Raw genomic sequence first — 25659 nt, forward strand, 5'->3', positions numbered from 1 at the left:
AACTCCTCTAGTTTTTTTCTTGTCTGGGAAGTTCTTTATCTGCCCTTTGATTCTAAATGATAGCTTTGCTGGGTAGAACAATCTTGGCTGTAGGTCTCTGCTTGTCATAACTTTGAATATGTCTTGCCGACCCCTTCTTACCTGCAGAGTTTCTTTTGAGAAATCAAAAGAGAGTCTTACAAGAACTCCCCTGTAGGAAACCTAACTTCTTTATTGCTGCTTTTAAGATTCTCTCTTTATCTTTACCCTTGGTATTTTAATTATAATGTGTCTTGGAGTGAGCCCCTTTGCATCCATCTTATTTGGGACTCTGCTTCCTGGATTTGCATGTCTGTTTCCTTCACCAAATTCGAGGAGGTTTTTTTTTTTCCCCACCACTATTTTTTTGAACAGATTTTCAATTTCTTGCTGTTTCTCTTCTTCTGGCACCCCTATGATGTGAATGTTGGACCACGTGAAGTTTTGTTGGAGGCTGCTGGAGGCTGCTTATATTACCCTCATTTTTTTTTCTTCATAATATTCTGATTGGGGTGTGTGTGTGTGTGCGCGCGCACGTGTGCGTGTGCTTACTTATGTTTGAAATCATTGATTTGATTCTCAGCTTCATCCACTCTACTGTTGTTTCCCTGTAAATTGTTCTTTATTTCAGTTAGTGTATCCTTTGTTTCTGACTGGATCTATTTTATGCTGCTGAGGTCCTCACTGAGTTTCTTGAGCATCCTTATAACCAGTGTTGTGAACTCTGCATCTAATAGCTCACTTATGTCTATTTTGTTTAGCTCTTTTTCTGGAGTTTTGATCTGTTCCTTCATTTGGGCCATGTTTCTTTGTCTCCTTGTTTTGGCAGCCTCCCTGTGTTTGTTTCTGTGTATTAAGTAGAGCTGCTTTGACTCCATGTATTGGTAGTGTGGCCTAATGTATGAGGTATCCTGTAGGGTCCAGTGGCACATCATCCCCTATCACCCAAGCTTGATACTCAAGGTGTGCCCTTTGCATGGGCTGAATACACCTTCCTCTTGTAGTTGAGCCTTGATTGCTGTTGGCAGATCAATGGAAGGGATTTACCCAGGCCTGTCAGCCGCAAGGACTGGCTGTGACCACTGGCCACCAACCTCAGCCCTCTTCGGAGGATCAGCTGTGCAGGGGCATGGTGGTGGTACTCTGTTGTGATCTGTAGCTGTCCACTGGGGGTGCTGGCCCTGGGGTTTCCCAGATGGTGCAGGACAAGGTCAGCCCCCACTTGTGTTTTGCTGGGGACTACCCTGCCTGAGCCATAAAACCACCTGAGATGGCTGCTACTTGTACTGGGCTTGGAGACTCCCAGGTGAAGCCAAGCTTTGAATCTAGGCGGGCTGCTGCTAGTGCCAGGCCTGGGGCTCACTGAGGCCAGCTGGAGCTTGTTTGAGAGGATTTAGGAAGTTGTGAAGCATGAGACAAGACCAGCCATTCGTATGGAAAAGCAGCATGGGTGGAAAAGTAACTTGGGTGGGGTGGAGTCTCTGAAGATCTCCAAGGCAGATTTAAACAGTATTAGCCAGGTTGATGGAGTCTCAGATATGTCACCAGCTTGCCAGCTCTGTGGGGCGAGGGTTCAGAAAAGGGACCAGTGGCATCTGCTCACCTCAATGCCAGACACTTCAGTTTCTCCCGTATGCCACTGGTGTCCTTCTAGCTGTTATCCATGTGCTGGAGCTCAGAGACAGTGAATCTGAGTAGCTGAGTCCATGTGTGGGGTCTTCAAAAGGAATGGGTAAAAATGCATTTGAGTAATCATAAAGGAATTCCACTTTTATATACCTTTTAATTTTTTATTTTTGACTTGGAGAGTATGTTTACTAAAGCTGGGGACAGTGAAACAAGGAAGAGCTTAGGATAGAAGAAACAACAGGAGAGCGCCTAAGCTGGCCCACTTTGGTTCTTTAGAAATGTTACAGGAAAGAAAGGAGCCTGGGTGGAGCTGCTTTGTTTTTCTAGGAACGTTACAGTGAAAAAGTGAGCCTAGGCAGGGCTCCTTGGGCTCTCCGAGAAGTTAGAGAAAAGGCCTTGGACACAGGTTCAGGGCATTAGTCTGGGATGAGCTGCTGCTACCCATTGCTCCTCTGGTTACCAGTCTTGTGGGGTCCCTTAGAGTTCAGGACTTGCATGCCTGTGGGAGGAGGAGGAGGGAAGGGAAAGGTGTGGGCATTCTCCCAGGAGGGAGAGTACATCTACATACCTTTTAAAAAGAAATATCTTTAATATCAATATAATGCTTATATGAGTATCAAATACAAAGTCTGACCAGAAATATCCAGCCATGTACATGAAAAATAGAGACATTTATTGAAGAACACACAAGGTACAAGAAACACTATACATAGGACAATGACGTTTCAGCCCCCTTCAAAGTAGGGACCTTGGGACCTCACATAGTTCTCCCAGTTGCCATCACCTTCCCTGTCATATTTCCTGAATCTCGTGGACAGTCTGAAATCTCTTCCCTTTCAATGATGATTTTAGTTTTAGGAAAAGCCAGAAGTTGCAGGGCACCAAATCTGGACTGTATGGGAACTGAGTCACCTGGGTGATTTGATGTTTCACAAAAATCTGCACAACACATGATGCATGTGCAGGTGCATTGTTGTGATGAAGCTGCCGATCACTAGTTGCCCATAGCTGTGGCCTTCTGAATCATCTGAATAGTTTCCAAGGAGGAATGTTCAATGTTAATGCAAAATTTGATGCACTCAAATGTGAGACAAAAATGACTCACTCAGTCATTCTGAATGCGATGACCACACAATACACATGCTCATTCAACAGTGTCTACTGCCCCCGCTCACTAGTACAGTGAAGTCGTCATTGTTTACACATATGCATTCCAGTCCACTGTTCTTGGCTGCCAGGTTACATCTGTGTTGCACAAACTGTTCTCGTTGCATTAACAATGGCTGGACTTTTTCCGAACAGACCTCGTATACGTATTACAATGTGTATAGTTCTTTCATGTATTTGTCTCCTAGCATTTATCACTTAGACAAGGTCCTGTGATTTCTCATGAATTTTCCTAAAATTGTTTTCACAATTTTGATGTATATTTTTCTAGAAAGAGGCTCAGCTCCATAGGTCTTTCTAGATTCGGGCAAGGTTTGGACGTGATTGGGATGCTCCTGAGTATCTTTCGTCCTAACTCTTAACTGGTCAAGCACATAGTTCCAGACTTAGTGGAGTATTTTCAGTTGACTGGGCTAACTTTTCAAAAGGGAACATTCTCAGTAGTGCATATGCAGTTTTCATTTTTTTTTTTTTTTACAGAATTCTTTCCTGAAATATAGTGTAAAGGGAATCAGGCATATATATGTAAAATAATATTTAGGCTTGACTGATTTTATCCAGGAATTCCAGTAAAGTCCCTTTAATATATTTTTAGTTGGAGTGACATTGCCATGGAAAGTTCTTGCAAAGTGCACTTCAGTGACACCATTTTAGTAACATCCCTGCATCATCTTTGATGGCGTGACTGTTAAGTGTTGATGTCATTTAGTGTTCATTCTTTCTGTTAGGAATCAGATTGTGATTCATTTTGACTGCTCATGAATCAGTTTTCTTGTCATCAGATGATCTCTTCAGCTCCACCAAGGAAAATGACTTAGAATGGCAGTTTTGCCTTGGCAAGAAAAGGTACACTGACTTAAAGGAATCAGATAGGGCACTTGAAGCTGTCACTCATCAGCACGGGTTCCATTCCTTTTAAGCCCCTGTGTGTGAGTTTATCTGCATTTGTTCTCATAAATGAGAGGGAAATTAAGCAGTCACTTTTTCAACTGTAGTCAAGCTCTACATAATGATGTTTTAGTGACATCATAGCTGCCGTAACGCTGTAGTGCCTTGGAGCGCTCACGGGAGTGTGGCGATGCTGGTGGAAGCACACCTGCTGCGCTGGGAGCCTGTTAAAGTGCAGCACGTACAGTTACGTATACTGCAGGATACCTGCAAGTGACAGTAAATGACTTAATGACGGGTACCGGTTTGTGTGTTTATCATCATTATTTTAGAGTGTCCTTTTTCTACTGATTAAAAAAGTGTTTGCTTTAAACCTATGTTGTGTTACCCCGGCAACAGCCTCATCTATCTTGTGCTTACTGTGTCTCTTAATCGCATTTTCTCCTGTGCTCGATTTAATCTTGTGTTCTTTTGTTCATCAAGGCCTGTAAGTGCAAGATTCACTGCTAATGTTGCCAGTGAGAGGCCATGTCAAGTGATTGGCCTGGAAACGAAAATAGAGTTGATTAAGGACTATGAAGGGAAGAGCAGTGATGGTTATTGCTCACCAGTCAGGCGTGTCTCATTCCACCATAGCTACCATCTTGAAAAACAAAAACAAAGTGACATGCTATCAAAGGATCTGCTTCTCTGAAAGCAATGAGAGTAACAAAAAATTCTAGAAAGGTCTATATCAGACATGGAGAAACTTTCTGGTCACCTGGATTGAAGACCCGGAACAGAGGTGTATCCCTCTCAGTGCCATGACAGTCATGGCCAAAGCAAAACGTTTGTTTGCAAGTTGAAAGAAAAGGCCGGACCTGCCTGTGATGTTTACTTTACTGCCTGCTCTGGGTGGTTTAAATGATACAAAAAGTATTATTACATAATGTAAAAGTGAGTGTTGAGTCTGCAAGTGCTGGTGTGAAGTCAGCTGAAGAATTTTTGGGAACTACATAAAGTTAATTGTGGAGGAAAAGTACTTGGTAAAACAAATATTCACTTTGGGTGAAACCTTTGTATTCTGAAAACGGATGCCTAAAAGGACTTTTGTCCATAAGAAGGCCAAATCATTGCCAGGTTTGCAGGCTGCAAACTGAAACCCTTTCTGATCTGGGCAGTGAGGACCCTGGGCCGGCAAACGTATTGACAAGCACACACTGCCAGTGCGCTACAGGAGCAGGAAGAAGTCACGGTGACCCGGCTTCTTCTCTAAGATGCCGTCCTGGCCAGCAAAATGCAAAAGGACTATTTGGAAAATAACATACCTTTCAGGGTTTTGCATACTGTTGATAATACTCCCCAGATATCCTTCTTTTGGTGATCTTCATTGAATGTCAAAGTCACGTTTTCCTCCCAAACACCACCTCTTTGATCCAACTACTGAATGAAGGCGTTACAGCAGCTTTCAAGACCTAGTTAGTACCTGAGGAAGACCTTTTCCTAGGCTCTCACCACAACTGAGGCAGACACTAATGGAAGGATTGTTCTGGAAGGATTACAACCTCTATGACTGCTTCAGGAACTTTGCTTGGCTGATGTCACCAAGGAGTGTATGAAGGGCACCTGGAAGAAGATATTAAAGAAGTTTGTCCATGACTTCAAAGGATTTGCCAAGGATGAGGAGGCTGCAAGGATCAGCAAGTCTGTGGTTGAGGTGACAACCTTCACCTGAGTGTGGATGGGGATGACATTGAGGAGACCCTAGAGGTGGTTTCTGAGGAATTGATGAATGAGTTGTTGGAACGAGAACAGGAAGGCACAGCCGAAAAGGAGGCCAGAGAAAAGGAAACTGCAGGAGAACCCCCACAAGAAAATTCACAGTGAAGGGTTTAACAGGAGCTTTTGCAGACTGCAACAAGCTCCTTTAAAAGTTTGAAAACATGGATGCCCAACATTCCTCATTAATGTAGAGGAATGTTCGTGGTGCATTATCTGCTTACAAGCATATCTGGTGAAAAAAGACACTAAGCAAACCTCCATGGACATACTTATGTAAAGGTGGTACTTCCTCAAGAACAGCCTCAGGCAGGTCCTTCAGGAGGTGTCCCAGAAGAAGGCATTGTCACAGGAGATGACAGCTCCATACGTGTTACTGCCCCTGAAGGCCTTCCAGCGGGACAAGATGTGGAGGTAGAAGACAGTGACACTGACGACCCTGGCCCTGTGTCTTTGTTCTTTTGAGTCAGCAGACTTAGACTTGATCTTATTTACTAAAGATTAATTTTAGACCACGTGAACTTGAAAAACATCTGGGTTTCTATGTTTCCTGCATTTAAATTAATTTTAATAATGCCATCTGGAGATAGAAAATTATCTCACATTTACAAAACATAACACAGACATACACAATAGACCCGTTAGAGAGAGGAGCAAACTCACCAGTTTGTAAAAGAACAGTTATTGCCCTGGAGGCATTTATAATTTATATCTGTTTTTGACAAGTCAAGTTCCAAATGACCTTCCCCCTTTAAGAATGAGGACAGCCATTTTTAATACCTCAAAGAAGGGCGTTGACCCTAAATGACATTATAGGTTGATCTGTCTTTCTAAATCTTTTTGAAGCTTCAAGAGACCAATTAAATGTTTTCCCTTCATTCTGCTTAATTTTATTAACAGCTTTTCTAATTGCACAAAAAGTAATTTAAAGGCATTAATTTAATACTGGGATGCACTATTTCCCATGTTAGTTTTGAGATCTGTAGAGTCAGAACAAACTTCTGGGAAAGCCTGCCTTTACTTTCATGTCTCCAATCAAGCTGATGCAGTGACTGTCCCTGTAAGACTGCTTTAAACCCTAGAAGAATTGTACTTCCTCAGGCAACCCCACGGATATTCTTAATCACTTAAGAATACCTGAGCAAGGGCCAGTGAGGGCCGGAACCACGATGCTTTCCAGGGCATGGTTCTGCCCTCCCGGCCTCCCTGTTCCCCCCGGCTGAAGGTACCTCTCGCAGGGTGAACCCATTCCAGGGTGTCCCGCCTGCCCTTCTCCCTGGGGGCTCTTGCCGGCTTCTCCAGGATCAGCTGTGCTGTGCCACACTGGACGACTCCTGGCACCCCTCTCCACCACTCTGGATTCAGGGGTCTGCAACAACTGTCGTGACCCTGCTGGCCACTCAGGTTGAGGGAACAAGTGTCCTTTCCCTTTCTGAGCTAAGGAGGCTTCAGTCTTGTTTAACCAGCAAAGACTTTGTTCAGACTCTCAGTAAGCGGTCTAATTAAAAAGTCAGATAAAAGCAGTAACCCATTCTTTTTTCCTTTTTCCTGGGTTTTCTCTATCCTGTCTCTCCTAAGGGTTTTCAGAGAACAGTTCAAATAAAGTCACGGCCTGCTACTTGAAGAGGCCCCGGTTTTAAGAGAAACTCACCTAAGGTCACCCGGTGGGGCACAGTGGGCCCTTGTGTGTACCTAGCACCAGGTCCAGGTCTGCAGGGTGGTCCTGGGTGGGCTTCGGAATCCTGCCAGTTTCGCCAAGTAAATGGCAACGTGAGAACATCCCAACCTGCAGAGGATTTTTGTAAGAGCTGATCTGAGCCAAACTGATGACATGCTGGGGGGCAGGATCTCAGGTGTTCCCTGTGTGTCTGTTAACAAAGAGTTTAAAAGGTAAAAAAGTAAAATAAAATTTAAAATTAGAAAAAAACTTTCAGGGTGAGGGTGTAAAGTATTTTTGTACAGCTTTACCAATGTGTTTGTATTTTAAGCTAATTATTACAAAAGAGTTGAAAAGTTAAAAAATTTTAAGTTTATAAAGTAACAGTTATAGTAAGCTAATTATTGAAGGAAATTCTTTCTTTATTTATTTAGAGAGGCGGGCAGGGAGAGAGAAAGAGGGAGAGAAACATCAGTGTGTGATTGCCTTTCGCGTGGAGCCCACTCCCAGTGGCCTGCAAATCAGGCATGTGCCCTGCCTGGGAATTGAACCAGCGACCCTTTGGTTCAAAGCTCATGCTCAGTCCACTGAGCTATACCAGCCAGGGCTGAAGAAAAAGTTTTTAATAAATTTCTGTAGCCTAAACTTCTGTAGCCTAAGTGTAGAATGTCCTTAAAGCCTGCCGTAGTGCATAGTAATGCCCTCAGTCTTCACATTCACTCCCCACTCATTCACTCACCCAGAGCAACTTCTGGTCCTGCAAGCTCCATTCATAGAAAGTGCTCTATACAGGTTTTTTATCTTTTATACCATAATTTTACTGTGCCTCTTGTATGATTGGGTATGCAAATACTTTACCATTGTGTTAGTTGCCTATAGTAATAAGTACAGTAGAATGCTGTACGGGTTTATAATGTGGGTGTGTAGTAGTTGTCTGTCTAGGTTTGTGTAGTACGCTGATGTTCGCCCAAGGAAGTCACCTAATGGTGCATTTCTCAGAACTTAACCCCCTTGTTAAGTGACACATGACTGCTTGAAAATGACAGTGACCGTTAATAACCAAAAGCATGATCATCCCTATTTTATGATAGCATTATAGCTTTAGAGAAATAATTTTTCTGCAGTTATCTATTTAGATTATTGACTATGCTTTTTATAACCCAGAGTTTTCTGATTCCAAATTTCATTTTCTTAACCAATAAGTCTTGTTACTAGAATATTTCCAGAGTTTTCTAAGTTAATTGTAGCATTTTAAATTTAGAATTTTTTAAGGTTTTTTAAAAAGATTTTATTTACTTTTAGAGAAATGGGAAGGGAGGGAGAAAGAGCGAGAGAAACATCAGTGTGTGAGAGATCCATCAGTTGGTTGCCTCTCAAACACCCTCAACCAGGCCCACAACCCAGGCATGTGCCCTGACTGGAAATCGAATCAGTGACCTTTGGTTCTTAGGCCAGCACTCAGTCTACTGACCCACACTAGGGAGGGCAAATTTAGCATGTTAAATAGATGATTTATATACATGGTTCAAAATTGAAAAGATACGAAAGGGTATACAATAGAAAGTCTTACTCCCCTGAATCCTATTTATCTAGTCAGCTCATCTCAGGGAGCCACTAAATTAGAACCATTGTTTTCTAATCGTGGTTTATGACAGTGTTTGAATAGGAAAAATATTCTATAGTTATTATTTTATTGAATTTATTCTGGTAAGTTTATTTGTTCATGTAATGAGTGAATTACATGCTTAAGTGGTCTTGTGGTCAGTGGACGAAATTTAAAAAAGAATTTCCCTCTCTAAAATGATACCTGGTAGAAGCTATCATACAGAGTTGCCAGTGCATGCCCAGGGTACATGCACCTCTGCTGCATGTCAGATGTCCTTATGTGTGTTGTTTAGATAACTTTTCGTTCCTTTTCATTGTTTAAACTAGTTATAGTTGTAATTATCAGCAGTTTCTAGAGCCAGGCTGCCTATGCTTAGATCCTATAACACCACTTGCTAGTCTAGGCAAGTTTCTTAATTTAATATCCCCACATAAGGTAGTTGAGAATTAAATTGAGTAATATATGTGATGCATTTATAAGCTGGCCAGATAGCATGAGCCTTTGCTGCTGCTGCTATTAATTAACAGGTAAGTAGCTTTAATGATTCCTGGTTGTACTGGAAGACCAAGTATTTAGACATTAGTTGATGTATTAGTTTCCTGTTACAGCTGGACAAAATGCTAGGAGCACAACCCTGGGGCTAGATACCTGTGTAATGACTCAGAAAGTTTGCCAGGTTTGTTGGAAAATAAGATTTTAATCTTTTAAATACGCCTGTAATAGTCAGAGTTTTGAACTGTAGAAATGGCATGTTTACACTGCTTAGCAACTGGTAGGCAGAAGGATGGCTCCTCAGAGGTGCCCACGTCCTAATCCCCAGAACCTGGGGATATCTTATGGAGCAGAGAGTACTTTGCAGATGCAATAACTTAAGGATGTTGAGATGGAGAGATTATTCTGGACTATCAAAGTGAGTGCAGTCAAGTCACAGGGTGGAAAGTGACAGAGTCAGGCAGGAGAGTCAGGAGTCAGAGAGAGTCGAACATGCTGCTTGCAGCTGGCTTAAAGACGGGAGAAGGGGCCGTGCGCCAAGGGTCTTAGGTGGCATCAAGAAGTAGAAAAAGGCAAGGAAATGGATTCTCCGCTAGAGTCTTCAGAAGGGACACGGCTCTGCCAACAGCTTGATTTTTTTAACCCAGTAAAACCCATTTGGACTTCTGAATTCCAAAACTATATAATAATAAATGTTTGTAGTTTCAAGCCACTAAGTTTGTGGGCATTTGTTTTAGCAGCAGCAGGAGACTAGCATAACACATCAGCCAGGCAGATGTGGACTAACAGGTGGAACGATCTCCAGAGTGGTGCAGCATGAACCGCCGCTATGTGCGTCAGAGCTGTTTCTGCAGGGCAGCCAGCACGCACTCTAATGAGATTTTAGACGGAGACGCTGCATCCTACAGTGCTTATCTCTGAAGGCCGTGTCAAAGCTGGGTCTTGAAATGGGCACCTCGCGAGTCCTGAGCCCTTGTTTGTGTGCGCAAAATGTGTGACATATGTATATCCAGATATTTGGACTGTACACGTGTAATATATGTGATGTAGAGTCCATACAATGAATGTAATGATTACATGAGCATACATGTATTTGTGGAACATACACATGTAATGGAGTGAAAGCTGCCCTGGACTGTTGCAAGACTTACAGTCCTGTGAAACAAATGAACGACTTGTGAATTTTAGTCGCTCCTAAAGGAATCATAATGCAGTTTACTTTAAACAGCTTTACATTGACTTAGTAGTTCTTCATTTTAACATACACAAATAAAAATTTGAACTAAAAAGGACTTTTGAAATCTTATCACCTATAATACTATATAGTGTTTCATATAACACTGCATTAAATGAAGCTTATGCAAAGTGATGCAATTGTATAATCAGCCATCCCAAATCAGGCCATTTTCCTCTTAGAATGTTTATCATAACATGTCCTACAGTATTTGTTCAGTTTCTGAGAAAAGACAGTTAATTCTTACCATTTTACTAAGTGTTTTGAGCATTAAGTTGTTCCCCTGAGAAGGTCCTGAATGCTTTGTGGTGGATAGAATAGACTCACTGGACATTTGTAGCTTCTCCAACTTCAGCATGCATTGGGATCACCTGGAGGGCATGTCAAACTACGGTTGCCGGGCCCCCTGGAGTTCCCGATTTAGTGGGGCTGTTGTGGGGTTGGCCACTTTGCATCTCTGACAAGTTCCCAGGTGATGCTGATGCTGCTAGTCTGTGGGCCATGCCCAGTTTTTTTTTTATTTTGAATATTCAGGCAAATAGGTGAGCTTCCCCTCGCCAACACTTTTTAAAGATTTTATTTGTTAATTTTAGAGAGAGGGCAAAGGAGGGAAAAAGAAAGGGAGAGAAGCACCAATGAATGAGAGAAACATCGGTCAGTTACCTTTTGCATGCCCCCACTGGGGGACCTGGCCCACAACCCAGGCATGTTCCTCAACCTTTCACTTTACAGGATGATGCACAACCCACTGAGCCACGCCATTCAGGGTCCACCACCACCACCTTTTATAGATGTATTTTCTTGGGGGGAGGGGTGGCACATAGCAGGGACTATGCATCATTATTTGGTCATAGCTTGGTCACTCCTAGTAGCCTCCCCTTAAAGCTCATTGCTCACCTCTGCCATTTGGGTGGCTACTACTGAAGAATATTTGCCGTTGTATAACAGCATAAAGAAAACAAGTAAATTCTGTATGGCCTTAACTTCATCAGTCAGGTAGAAATTGGAACAAGTTTTCCAAGTTGTATTGATGCCTTAGAGTGTCTGGTTTTGTACTTTCTTGAACAATAGAAGTGCGGAGTTTTAAAACTGTGTGTGTTCCTGGTTGTGCACCTAAGCAACTGTCCTCTGCTCTTAGGTAGCAAGAAGAGTTGAGATTGACTTTGTGGAGTGAAAACTCCAATCCCAACGTGGAAGCGTGAGAGGGTGGAGGAAACACGGCTGGCTCTCCCGTTTAGCAGAGTGTTAGCTGGAATAGGCTGCCCCTGGTTTCACAGCTCAGGCCAGGTCTCCGATGTTTTCCCACCTCGGGGTGTGAGAGAGGTTTTTGGTTTTAATCCCTGGATTTATTGCACATCAGTTCGGTGCTGCTATTGGATCACAAATACCTGTTCGTTTGGAGGCCAGATTCTACTTGGAGAATCCTGTAATAATTCATTACTTTGCAAACAGGTTTTAGGCCCTAGGCAATAAACACCTATTGATTAAAAATATTGTTAAATGATAGAAACTTCAAAAAGGAAAATACAGTTGTATGTCGCTTAACGATGGATACATTCTGAGAACTGCATCATTCGGTGATTTCCTTGTTATGGGAACACCGAAGAGTGCACTCACACAAACCTAAACGGTAGAAGCTACTACACACCTAGCCCATAAAGTATAGCCTGCCGCTCCTGGGCTGCCGACCGGTACAGCATGTTACTGTGCTGAATACAGTGGGCCATTGCAGTACCGTGGTAAGAATGTGTGTATCTAAACATAGAAAATAGACAGCAAAAATACAGTATAAAAGATAAATAGTACACCTGTATAGGGCACTTACCATGAATGGGGCTTGCAGGACTCGAAAAGTTGCCCCAAGTGAGTCAGTGGGTGAGTGGAAAGGGAATGAAGGCCTGGCCATCACTGTAATGCATCGTGCTAGGATTTTTATGAACTGCGTCACTAGGTGATCAGCATCTTCAGCTCCAATACAGTCTTTCAGGACCATCCTCATATATGCAGTTTGTTGTTGACTGAAACTTCACGAGAAGGTACATACCTGTCATTTTTTGTTAATTTTATTTACATTGTAGTAGATTTCCTTGAGTTTAGCTTTGGTTCTTGTTTTAAAGGTGTATATTAGGACATTAAAAATAAATGCTTTGAATTTAACCAAGGCAGGGGCTGTCACATCTTAGGTTCCCGGTTGCCTAGGATTCCATCTGTGGAAGATGGACTTAGTAAGTCTGTAGTCAAAGGTGGCTGGGGACATGGATGTACTACAGTTGTATTTTCAGCTCTGTTAGTGCTCTTGCATTTCTAAGCCAGAAAAGGGAGTGAAAAAATCAAAACATGAAAGGTAAATTCAAGAGATAAAGCTAAAAATAGGATTAGCAACTAGTATACTATAGACTGCAAACCATTATCACACTTGAATAGAATATTGCTGTTTGCGTTAACTTTGTACTTCAGTAATAGTGGAACCTTCTTATATTTCAGTTGGAACCTAGACTAATATTTCAGGAAGCTGTGTTGTTAATATTATTATGGAGAGGATTAAATGGAAGAGGAAATTAAACCAATAAAAGTAGTGCTCAAGCAGTTGTATTAACATTGAAGAAAATTGTTGGTGGAGAGGAATTTCTAAATGAGTTAAGGACATAAAGTTTCCAATGGGGAAATCATTTGAAGCATAAGTGTTATAGGGACTTTAAGAAAAAACCCCAAAACACTTGATTTTAAAATAAAAATCTCCAGTGCTTTAATACGGGAGGAACAAATCTTGAGATTTGTGGAAGCAGATTGAAGTTTATATTTTGTTAGGTTGACTAGGAAAAATACAAGAGGATAGGACCATTGATTTCTTCCTTAATTTGATTTTTTCAGTCCTGAGAATTTTGAGTTTTTGAAGATCACAAGACGGTCTGGGTGACACGAGCCCCTCCTCCCTCCTTGGCAGCCCAGTGAAGGGCTTCCAGGGCACTGTGTGCGCAGGGTCCACCTCCCGTCCGTCCCGCCGGCTGTTCCTTTTTGGCTTACTGTCTGTCCCAGAGAAGTTTACTTGGCCCCTTTTCTTTTTTCTCCACTCACTCCCTCAGTGATCCTGTGTTAAATAGCTTTACCTAACAATGGTACCCTGACAAGGCCCCTGTTAAGGCTCCAGCCCAGACCTCTTCCTCTTAGCTCCGTGTTTGTGAATCCAACTTGATTACCAACTTGGATGTCCAAAAGGTATTCAGACTTCATGTGTTCAATTGCACTCTTTTAAAAAATTACTATTAATTTTAGAAATAGGAAGGGGGAGAATTCATTGCTCCACATCTTTGTGCATTTATTGGTTGCTTCCCCTATGTTCCATGACCTGACATCAACCCACACCCACCTACAACCTTGGCATATTGGGATGATACTCTAACCAACAGAGCTACCTGGCCAGGGCTTAATGGCACGCTTGATTTGCTCCTCCAGATCGACTCCTTGTGCTCTTCCCTGGCTTGAGAAATTCCTTGGCTAGAAATCTTCAACTTTTCTCTCATGCTTTGTATCTGATACTCCAGAAAACGTTCCGTTAGGCTCTCCCTTCAGAATGACCCCAGAGAGTTCTGCTTCTTCCATTTCCCCTCCCCTGTTGTGCTAATGCAAGTGTGACTGTTGCCCTTTCGCCTCCGCAACTCGCGCTGAAGATCGATGGTAACCTGACTGGTGAAAAATGATTTCACTGTGGTTTTAATTTGCATTTCTCCGATGGAGGTTGATTGTCTTTTGATATGTTTAAGAACTGTTGGCATTTTTTTCTTTTGTTAACTGTGTTCGTGTCGTTTGCTCATTTTTTTTTCTTCTAGGGATGTTGGACATTTGTTAGCAATTTTGTAGTTTTCTGTGTACTGGGGAGATTAGCCATTTGTGTATAATGTGAGTTACAGATATTCCCTTTTTTGCGTTCTTTTCTTTTTGTCTTGACTAATCAGAATTCCTGAGTTGAAGAATACAATATTTAACAGGTGCAGCCAGATTGCCTTTCAGAAACACTTTATTAGTTAATATACTCCCATATTTTATGTGCTTATTTCTCTTCATTCTTCCCCATTTGATTTTTAAACATGTTTTGATCTGATAATTAGCACAAACATTTTAATTTTTATTTCCTGAGTTCTTGTGAGATTGAGGGTAATTTTAAATGTAAAATGGTATATTTTTCAAAGATACCTTCATATACTTTATTTTTAAAATTGTATCTTACTGTTCTGAGTTCAGATCCATTGTTAAATATGCTACAGGTTTAACTTATAAAAAATATCTCTTGCCACAGAAGTGTTTGTTTATTGTTAATCTTACAGTCTGTGGAATAAATTTAAGGACTATTCCTTAGGAACGTAGTATGTATAGTTGTTTTCCATCACCAGCCTTGGAGTGATTTTGTTGTAGTTTGATGACTCTTTCTTGTATTTTGACCCTATGATCTAGTGCCCTGTGTGTATATTTTTTTATAAGCCCCATTGGTGTGTGAACAATACATTGTAGTTATATCATAAAGAGCCTCAACTTCATATGGTACTAAAAGCACTCTTTTAGCCCTGGCTGGAGTGGCTCAGTGGATTGAGTGCTGGCCTGAGAATTGAAAGGTCGCTGGTTCAATACCCAGTCTGGGCACATGCCAGGGTTGCAGGCCAGGTCTCCAGCTGGGAACACGAGAGAGACAACTGATGGATGTTTCTCTCGCACATTGATGTTTCTCTCCCTCTTTCTCCCTCCCTTCCACTCTAAAAATAAATAAATAAAATCTACAAAATAAAAAAAAATAATAAAAGCACTCTTTTAATTCCTACTGATTTTCTACATAGCAATTATACTGTCATTTTTATTATTATGTTCTTTTTTATTTTAATTGTTCAAGTACAGTTTTCTGTCTTTTAGCATTTTTATTATTTAATAACGTCTAGAAATAATTTTTGTGGATTTGAACGTACATTGTTAACTTTTGGTTAGCTTATTTTCCTAATTATATAGATTGGTGTGTGAATATCTGTGTGTTTTCTTAGGGACACTAATTGAGCAGTGAGGAAATATGAGTTGGGTTCATTGGACACAAGGGTGGAGGCTATACAATTAAAATTTGATCCTGACTTGATAAAAACCTGTACACGCATATGATCATAGTGCCATTATTAATGATAGCCAAAAAGTGAAAACGGCACACGTGTTCATCAACTGATGAATGGATGAACAGAATATGGTGCATTTATGCAGTAAATAATATTTGGCAATAAAAAGAAAGGAAGTATTAATACATGCAATAACAAGCGTAAACCTTGGAAACATCATGTGTAGTAAAAGAAGGCAGTCACAAAAGGCCATGCATTGTGTGATTCCATTTATATCAAGTGCCCAAAGTAGGCAAATCCCTAGAGATAGAAGTAGATTGAGTTGTGGTTGCCAGGGGCTTGGGGGATGGGAGTGATGAGTAGTGACTGCTAATGGGTTTGAGTTCTTTTGGGATGATGAAAATGTTCTCAAATTGGTAGTGGGGTGGCTGCATAACTCTGGGTACAAGAGTGTACTGAAAACCAATTGTACACTTAAAAGGGTGAATTTTATGGTATGTAAATTTAGTATCTCAAAATTTATAAAAAGTTGGTCTCAGATACTGGATGTATATATAATATAAGTTTAATGTGAGAGGGTAACAGGTGAAAATAAATTGACAGAAACTCTAGAGTCTTCTGTAATAGTGTCGGAAGCAAAGGATGGTACGATTTTCAGGAAAGAGAAGTAGACCTGAATTTGCTTTTCTAGCAAATTAACATTGGATAATTGTATGTTTTGAGAAATAGTTAAAAGTTTATGTTAAACAGAGTGATGTTCTTTATGTGGATTGTTTTTGATGCACAGTTTCTTTAAATAGGTCAGTCCTACGAAATTCGAATGCTGGATAATCGGAAAGTGGGTGATATGCCTGAGATCACTGGGAAGCTGGTGAAGGTAAGGTCAGTCCATTTACCTTCGTAACAGGCACTGCAGCGGTTTTTAAAGGGCAGTTTTGCTTTTTAAACTGCTTTATTAAGAGTTTTTATTAAAAGTGTATTTAATTTCACTTTAAAAAGGAATGACTATTTTAAAGCTTCTGATTTTTTTGAGGTAATGTGAAAGCCCTTTGGAAAGGTACCATAGAAAAATTACTTGCAGCTATGTGGGCAGAGACCCACCACCACTACAGAAACCTTAAGTTTCTCTTTAAAAGTAAAGGATAATGTGAAAAAAATCTAAGTGTTAAGATGTCCTTTACTTCACCTCTTAAATTTTCTATAAATTTGAAATCTCTGGTCATCCTACTGATGTATCTGAATGAAGAAGTCAGTTGTTCAGGTATAGGAGGAATGGGCATTGGCCAGCTAAACTGTTGCTTTTAGGATATATCTTCAGAACTGGCCCCGCCCCTCCCATTGTCATGTAAAGTGGGTCTTCCTAGCCTCTACCTATTGTGTACCACGGTTTATTATAAATTCCATAGCATTAGAGGGCCAGGGTTATGGAAGAAGCTTTACATAGTTAGGAAAAGGCAAAACTTCAGGGTGGTTAAGTGTTAGCAAAAAAGTGGGCATGAGTTCTCTTGATCCATCCCTCTCTCCGCAGAGAGGCATGCCAGGCGCTGCTGAGCCCTCAGTATGGAGGGCCCTTCCATTGGAAAGACTCCCCCCTCTGTGGACCTGCCTCTTTGGGGGGCGAGCGTGTGAAAGGCAGCCTTGGTAGGGCGAGTGAATACTAATACTAATGCTAACAAATTCAGGGTATTTTAGTAAGCCAGCTGCTCAGCACCTGGATGCCTCAGAGTGTTTGGGATGTTTAAGTACTCCCACTCCTGGGACAAGAAGCCCTCCATCATCCATCATCCTGTGGCAGGTTGGGGGCAAAGATAAAGGGTCTGGTCCCCACTGGAGCACTGTCTTGCCAGTTTGGAGTCAGCTCCCAGCTTTCTCTTTCTGACTCAGACTCCCACTGTACTCGGATTAGAAGGAGAGGTTATCTTGCCCATTCTCACGTTTGTCATCTACACTTTGAGTCTGTCATGTTTGTGTTCCATCAGTGGCTTTGGTCATTTACCTAGAGGGTGGGTCAGATGGTCTTTTTTTTAATTCCCCCCTGTTGGCCTTCTGACCTGTAGTAAGCACTGAGTACACTCACTGTTCTAGAGAGTCAGCAGCATTGTTCTTTCTCAGTGAGCAAGCCCTGTTTGGGTCAACTGGACTCTAGTGGCAAAGAACTGCTGCTTGCTCAGTGAGCCTGCAGGTCTCACTTTCCAGTGTCTAGGAAACTTAGAAATGTGGAGATTTTTCTCCTCGTGCCCTGGTCCCAGCTGGCTTGTCAGACAAGCCATTGGGCACATGGCTCACCTTAAGGGAAGATGTGGGTGAGCTCCCTGTGACTGTGGAAGTTACATTCGATGACTCAAATGCTGTCTTTTTTTTTCAATCAGTGTAATGAAAGGGTTGAGAATTTTTTATTATAAAAACTAATTTTAATATAATGGCATAGGGCTTGATGGACTGACTCTTGAATCCAGACATACCCAGAAGGAGAGAGAATGGTATAATGAATCCACACGTCTGTCATGTGGTGGTTATAATAAACCCGCCTATGTCGCCAGTTCTCGTGTTCTGTTCTCCCACCAGTTTCAACAATTAACACTCTGCCGGTCTTGTTTTGTCTAGTCTCGTGTTTGTATTTTTTCTTTCTTTTTTTGTTTGACTATGGAATTTACTAATTCATAATTTTAACTCACTTTAACTAAGTTTATCATTCATGACTACTCTCTGTTCTGAGGAAAATACAATAAATTTGAGCACCAAGATCAAATGCCAAAATTAAGTTTCCATCAAAGCCATGAAGTAAGTCAATTCTGAAGCAGTTATCTATCAGTGAAGACAGACTGGCTTTCTAGGGCAGTTTGATGAATAGATGGTAAGATTTAAAAATAACCAGTCTGATATGTAAGACTTAATGTTTATAATACTTTGAGCAAGCTAGCGTGTCAAATAAACTTGGAATGGCAGAGTTAAATAGTTGTGTGATGGTTTTAAGCTTACTTGCTTGGATTTTGTTCTAAATTAAAACATGTAAAAAACATTTACTACACAACATTAATGCAAGGTAAGAAATTAAGGCCCTGGCCGGGTTGCCCAGTTGGTTACAGTGTCGTCCGTCCCTATATGCCAAAGTTGCAGGTTCAGTCCCTGGTCAGGGCACGTACAAGAATTAACCAGTGAACGCATCAACAAGAACAAGAAATCAATGTCTCTCTCTTTTACCTCTCCCTTTAAAATCAATCAATAAATTGATTTTTTTAAAAGAAATTAAGTATAGAAACCATCCAGCTATAATAAGGGCACTTATTTTGAAAGCATTAGTATCCCTAAAAGTTTGCTTAAAAATTGGAAAGGGTAAATTTTAAAAGATCTTAAATCAGTTTCATCTTCCACTTGATGAGTCATGTCTGGTTTTTGGTGGGTATGCCAGAGTGTATCCAGTTACACCTTGACAGCTTGCCCGGGCTTCAGAGCTGCAGCCTGCCACTGCCAGAGACTATAGGGTGGACTTCTAAAAGTCAGATCCTTCTTCAACTAGAGAGTGTCCGAAGTATTCTGCAGCCATCTGGAGTTTAGTTTGCGGCCCCCATGATCTTTGACTCTTGTAGGGGGAGCCTTGGGGATCAACTACTGGGTGCTTTGAAACTGCGGGAGTGTCTTTCACATATCAGTGCTGTGATTTCTGCTGGTTCTGTTTCAGTCTTATTGCCAGGGCCCCTTATCTCTTGCTGGTTCTCTAGATGTGTTCAGTCTCCTTTTAATCAGAACCTCCAGGTATCAACTTTTCCCTCCCGTTTTCATTAAAGAGATTTTATATCTTGCAGTTTTAAAACTATGGTCCTCCTTTCATATTGTTTACTGTGTATCTTAGTCTGACCTTCTGTGTCATTTGGGAAAGTTGTTAAGTCTAAGACGTATATTCTCACGTTATTTCCATCTGAATATTTAGATTTAACCTGGTTCTTACTAAATATGGAACAATCAGAATCATTACATTTTCTGTGCTGTACTTTCTTCTGAGAGGTCAACCTGCAGGTGAATGTGAACCTGGGGCCACCACCAGCCCATGGCAGTGTCACCAAGGGTTTTGCTGCCAACAGGCAGTGGTGTGAAACAGGTACCTGGGCAGGCCCTGCAGACATGGTCACAGGTGGGGAAGGTGGGCGTGGATCAGAGTGATGCCAGAGCCTACATCAGTCCTAATTACTGACTTGTTCTTTAATCATCTCAAGTTAAAATACAACTACCTGCCCGGGCTGGTGTAGCTCAGTGGATTGAGCGAGGGCTGTGAACCAAAGTGTCGCAGGTTCGATTCCCAGCCAGGGTACATGCCTGGGTTGCAGGCCATGACCCCCAGCAACTGCACATTGATGTTTCTCTCTCTCTCTCTCTCTCTTTCTCCCTCCCTTCCCTCTCTAAAAATAAAAAAATAAAATCTTTTTAAAAAATACCACTACCTTTAACTGGTTCCCTTCAAAATGTTTACTAGCTACATTTTGGATGTTATTTGGGGAGTGTAAAGGCAGGCGTACTAGTATAGTATTTATTTGTATTGCTAACAAATTATTTCCTAGTCATGCCAGCAGAGAGTCTGATGGAAACATGATTATCTTATTGCAGCGTAGTCTGAAAAAGTTATTCATAATTGTGTCAGAAACACAGATGAGTACAAATCTGTTATCTGAATGTATTTTGATGACCTGTTTAATCCTGTCCCTGGAGTGAGATAGTAGTTGGCTCCCCAAATCTGTGGGAGGTGAAGGAGGGATGATATGTAGAGAACAGAGTTTGTAGAGTTGAATTAAAACCTTTTCTTGGGAACTTTATTGTTTGAATAAAGTTACTATGTGTGTGTGTGTGTGTGTGTTTCTTGCTTACCTCAGACATCCTGACTTTCAGGTAAAATAGTAGAGAGTGAATTTTGCATATAGGTTCTCAGGGTGGGGGCAGACCTCCGTTCTTCCTCCCAGGTGACTATCTTTTTAAAGATACTCGGTTATTGACTGTCACTTTAAGTGAACAGTTTTTACCATTGTGGTCGGGTTTCTCTGTCTCTGTTTATGCCACCTTTTCATTTTAGTAATTCTCGTGTTCACCCAGTGTTTTCTTCATAGAAATATAATCTTGCTCCTGAATTTTCTGGGCATGGACCTTAATTCTGAGTTGCAATATCAGATTTTTTAATAAAAACTACACTTAATTATTTTTTAGGCTTTTTACATTTGAATTATAAGTCTTTGCACCAAATAACTGTACCAGTGATCCAGGTAAAAAAGATCAAAGCAGTTAACTTATAAAATGTTTACAGCAGAATTTGTTTTTGTACGCTCTTCTGTTGTAGGAATGCATAAGACATGAAAACGCTTCTGCGTTTTAGCCGGAACAGTTTAAAAGTACTCATTTCCCCCGCTTACTCCACAGAGCATCATAAGAGTGGTGTTCCATGACAGACGGCTCCAGTACACAGAGCATCAGCAGCTTGAGGGTTGGAAGTGGAATCGCCCAGGAGACAGACTTCTTGATTTAGGTACAGTTGCTGTCAGAAGGCCGCGGAGAGAGATGGAGGCGTTTTAGCTGTGTCCGCGTTGGCGCCACGTGCGGTTGTGGGAAGAGTTCTGGAGTGAGCGGATCCTATGTGCCTTGCGTCGTTTTATAGTTTAAAATGTTGACCCTTGAACAGCGCTGGGATTAGGGGCACTGACCCCCACGCAGTTAAAAATTTGCACATAATTAGACTCCCCCAAAACTTAACTTACAGCCTACTGTTGATTAGAAGCTTTACAGATAATATGAACAGTCAGTTAACACATTTTGGTATGTTATTTGTATCATAAACTGTATTCTTACAGTACAGTAAGCTAGAGAAAAGAAAATCCTAAGGAGGAAAACTATATTTACAGTATTTATTGAAGGAATTTGCATGTAAGTGGACCCATGCAGTTCTCATCCATGTTGTTCGAGGGCCAACTTTAGTTTTTGGTGCTAAAAGACCCTGAGCCAAGAGTTTTATGAGTTCCAAACTATTTAATTCTCAATTGGCACTATCCATCATGTTCTGAGTAAAAGGATATGGAAACCGTGCTGGAAGAAAGTATGATACTCATTAGGTGGGTTTTGGTGTTGAAATGGTTGACCATGGAGAATGTTGAAGAAAAAAGTTCATCCTGGAGGTATAACATTTTTCACTAGAACATAATTGTAGTAAGTGGCAAGCTTTTAAATTACTCCCAGTACATGAGTTTCTGTGTAACTCCTTTTTAAAATACAGATATTCCGATGTCAGTGGGAATCATTGACACAAGGACAAACCCAAGCCAGTTAAATGCGGTTGAATTTCTGTGGGACCCTGCAAAACGCACATCCGCCTTCATTCAGGTTTGGATTTTTTACATTCCTAGAGGTAATGACGGTACTAGCATAGCCTTTTATAAGGCCATGGTGAGACTGAATTCTTGGTGCATGATGTCGCTGTCTTAAAAGCTTATTTGTAAACTGCTTTGTAATGTCTTTTTAAAAATATACACTGTTAAATTGGGGGTTAATCTATTACATCCATTATTACAAACTAACATGTAAAAGCAATCTGATATATAAAACATTCAGATGTTACTTACACTACTGGTAGTAAGAATAATCAAACTTCCATTTTTCGTAAGATGCATTTCTCTTGAACCAAAGCTGCCATTTTAAAGTATGTGATTCAAAAAAATGGAAGATTCTTGGTTAAAGAACACTCTAATGCTGAGATTTTTCAAACGTCCACAAAAGTAAAAGAATGATAATAATGAATCTTCTGTGTAATTACCACATGGCTTCAAGAGTTATTAGTTCCTTCCCCTCTGTGAGTTACTGGTGTAATACCCTAAAGCAACTCTGAGGCGGTTCACTTCACCCATTAAATACTCAGTTTGTATCTAAGAGATAAGGTTTTTAAAAAAACTTTAATATTATATGTAAAATAAATGATAATCCTGATACCTAGGATGTTCAGATTTGTAAGTGGCAGAATTAGAACAACTGATGAAGTACTCTTATGTAGAAAAGGCATGTTGCTTAATTGCTGACCAGTCTAAGTAGACTGTGGTTTTTGTGAACAGTGAAGAATCTTTGGTATTTTGAATTTTTGTGGCCTGGCGAATATTATCTCCCACAAATTAATAGTCCCTAGGGACATGGCTCATATTTGTTGAATGCTCTTTCATGCTGTTTCTCTAGCAGGATAACTAGTTATGTAGTGAATGAAAGGGGTATAAGAGCTGGCCTGGCGTCTCAGGCTGTGCACAGTACACTCCAGAGATCAGTTTTAACTTTGAGAGTCACTAGAAGATGGGATGTGTAGCAGTCAGAAATTACCAAAATCTGTTTCCTAATCCTGTGAGGTATTCTGAAGCTACCTTTGTGGTAGTATTAGGAGGGGGTGCAGAGTGGTGGGAGATGCGTATTGCCCTCAGGACCCTTTGAAGGGTTGACAAAGAGTTTAAACGCATACAAGTAGGGCAGGCTGTGGGCTTCCTGGACTGTGGAAGTTCCCCAGGCAGAGTATCCCAACTTGATGTAGGTTGGAATAACTATAAGATGATTGACAGGGTAGAGTGGGGTAAATGGCAGTAGAGGGCAAACTGTGGAAGCTCTGAATGATGAGGTGAGGGTTGCTGTGGATTGAGCTTAGGCTTAGGACCCGGGGTCTGAGAGCAGCATACCGTCTGAAGGGGAGGGGAGGTAGGGGACGTAGGCAGGAAGCTTCTGTACTGTTGCACCCTTGATGGGAGCAAGTCCTGCCTTAGAGGGGGAGACACTGGAGAGGGGAACGAGAGCTCCTTCCCAAAAGCTCAGAAAAGGCTCAGTTGGATTTGTGGAAGGACAGCCAGTATTAAAAGCAATCAGAGAAATTCGTAACAGATACCTGACTAAGATACAGGAGTTTGTTTAAAGGATCTTGAAGTTATAGAGGTGGCGGGACATAACAGAGGGAACAGATCAGTGGATGGTACTTTGAACCCTTTCCAATTTGTTTAGGTACACTGCATCAGCACAGAATTTACTCCACGGAAGCACGGAGGTGAAAAAGGAGTGCCTTTTCGGATCCAGGTTGACACCTTTAAGCAGAATGAAAATGGAGAATACACAGATCATCTACACTCAGCTAGCTGCCAAATCAAAGTTTTTAAGGTAAGAGAGAGAAACCAAGCTTTCAGTAAATAAAGCCCAGTTTTGCTTGTAAAGTTGTTTGTAACCTGAGAGATGAAATAACCCTACCATACTTTGTATTTTAGCCTAAAGGTGCAGACCGGAAACAAAAAACGGACCGAGAGAAGATGGAGAAGAGAACTGCTCATGAGAAAGAAAAGTATCAGCCATCCTATGACACCACAATCCTCACAGAGGTAATGCAGAGCAGCATTTCGGTGTCTGAAGAGAGGCGGAGGTTTGCACGGTAGCACTTCCCTAAGGATGAGTTTCACTACGAAAGGGTTGGGGGAGGTTGGGGGGAGGGGATAGATTGTCATATGTTCTTTGTGGAATTTGTGGGGGAAAACCTTTATTTAAATTCTGGGATTTTAATGGATTAGTTTCCTGGGTGGGATCTTGAATGAAGATGCTGAAATCCCAAACAGGTCTCAGAAACAGACCTTAAAAACCTTGAAGTTGGTAAGAGATTAAGTCGGGGCCTAGAAAGTTTGATTTTTGTCACTGCTGGGGTTTTGCATTTTCTTTAACTTTGAATCCTGCTAGTCGTGTGGTTAATTGGACTGCAGAGACATAAAACAGGGTGTTAGAGCTTTCTTTGTATAATGAAAACACATTGATCCCAATCTTTGGTGTTTGTCCAGATGAGGCTTGAGCCTATAATTGAAGATGCAGTTGAACATGAGCAGAAAAAGTCCAGCAAGCGGACTTTGCCAGCAGACTACGGTGATTCTCTGGCAAAGCGAGGCAGTGTAAGGGACTTCTGCTTCTCTTTTCATTGTGCAAGAAACCTTGTGCAGTGTTAGATATAGGACCTACTTCCACTGAAAAGTAAAGCCAAATTTGTTTTTAATGTCCTTGTCTTGATTTAATTTGCTTTTGTTTAGACTTCCTGCTTTCTGTTTGTTCCTCACTAAGGAAAATTTCCTAAATCTAACACTTTAAAACAAAGTTGACCTTATTGGGTGGTTTTGGAGGGAAAAACGACACTCAGAAATGTGTTCCCTCCCTGTCTCCTTCCCTTCCTCCCTCCCTCCCTCTCTCCTTGTCACACACACTTCCTTTAGGAGCACTGAACTAATTGGAAATACATTCTTTAGTAAAGTAGTTAATCATTTTTGTGTAATTTAAAAAGGTTTTGCTTCTTCATGTGTACAACAGATAAGAAAATTTCATGGGTATTTAGAGAAATGATGGCAGCAAGCTTACCGTTAACATATGCATTACTTTGTGTCACATTTCCCTGTGGGTAGTACAAGAATGTGTGTCTGTCTGAGCTTCTAAAAGCCTCTTTGGCAGCACTGGTAGAAAAAAGTCTCTGCATCAGTGTTTCCTCTTGGCACTGCATCGTGAACTTGCACTGCATCGTGAGCTTACGCTTCAGGCCAGGTTCCCCCCGACATACAGCCAGGGGATTTTTGGTTGAATATGAGCTTTGTCAGCTTAAGTATAGCAAATCCTTACTTTATGACACCACTCTTCATCTAACAGTCCAGCTCAGCTAGGTATCCACAGTAAATGTAAACACAGCATTAACCCTTTTCTTCAATAACTCATCCTCTGCATTAATGGCTGCTCTGTTCATCATTGCAGTGTTCATATTACCAAGGTGCCAGAAATGGAATCCTTGCTCTTAAACGTGTCGGTGATTATCTGCAGACTATGAAAGTCACAAGCACTATCCCTAGACTTTCATTTCCAAAGTATTGTAAAGGCATTGAGGGAGGATGTTTTAAATGCTTCTGTATGCACTGCTACTGAAAATGCACTCCTCTGAAAGGATGGGGAGCACGCTCATTGCGTTTTAACTGGGCTTTTTGGTGCAAATCAAAGGTTATGTGGAACTGCTCAGTACTCCTTCCCCAAATGCTGGGCCCTCCAATTTTGTGTTTTTCCTCTTCTGATTTCTCAGCCGAAGACTCACAAGTGTTTCTTAAACTGTTGGGGGGAAACCATG

General features: G+C 41.3%; 1 protein-coding gene and 2 long non-coding RNA genes across 5 annotated transcripts in view; all 3 read left to right on the forward strand.

Moving 5' to 3' along the window:
- UBP1 (upstream binding protein 1) overlaps positions 1 to 25659 on the forward strand; it is a 56638-nt gene that overhangs the window by 13950 nt on the left and 17029 nt on the right. For 2 of the 3 annotated variants that reach the window (XM_028518166.2, XM_036030550.1), the window contains exons 3-8: positions 16337 to 16413; positions 20937 to 21042; positions 21784 to 21890; positions 23532 to 23684; positions 23789 to 23899; positions 24347 to 24454. In XM_028518166.2, coding sequence (XP_028373967.1) covers positions 16337 to 16413; positions 20937 to 21042; positions 21784 to 21890; positions 23532 to 23684; positions 23789 to 23899; positions 24347 to 24454 — 662 coding nt within the window. The remainder of the gene's footprint in view (positions 1 to 16336; positions 16414 to 20936; positions 21043 to 21783; positions 21891 to 23531; positions 23685 to 23788; positions 23900 to 24346; positions 24455 to 25659) is intronic. The other variant, XM_028518167.2, reaches the window with a different exon arrangement.
- On the forward strand, positions 1588 to 9698 carry LOC118501568. Its single transcript, XR_004904189.1, has 3 exons — positions 1588 to 1964; positions 3874 to 3884; positions 9689 to 9698. It is a non-coding gene; the product is annotated as an uncharacterized LOC118501568 (long non-coding RNA).
- Positions 11174 to 14129, forward strand: LOC118501567. The gene is made up of 2 exons (XR_004904188.1): positions 11174 to 12882; positions 12913 to 14129. It is a non-coding gene; the product is annotated as an uncharacterized LOC118501567 (long non-coding RNA).

The sequence above is a fragment of the Phyllostomus discolor genome, chromosome 7 (genome assembly GCF_004126475.2).
Source record: "Phyllostomus discolor isolate MPI-MPIP mPhyDis1 chromosome 7, mPhyDis1.pri.v3, whole genome shotgun sequence".
Taxonomy (NCBI): domain Eukaryota; kingdom Metazoa; phylum Chordata; class Mammalia; order Chiroptera; family Phyllostomidae; genus Phyllostomus; species Phyllostomus discolor.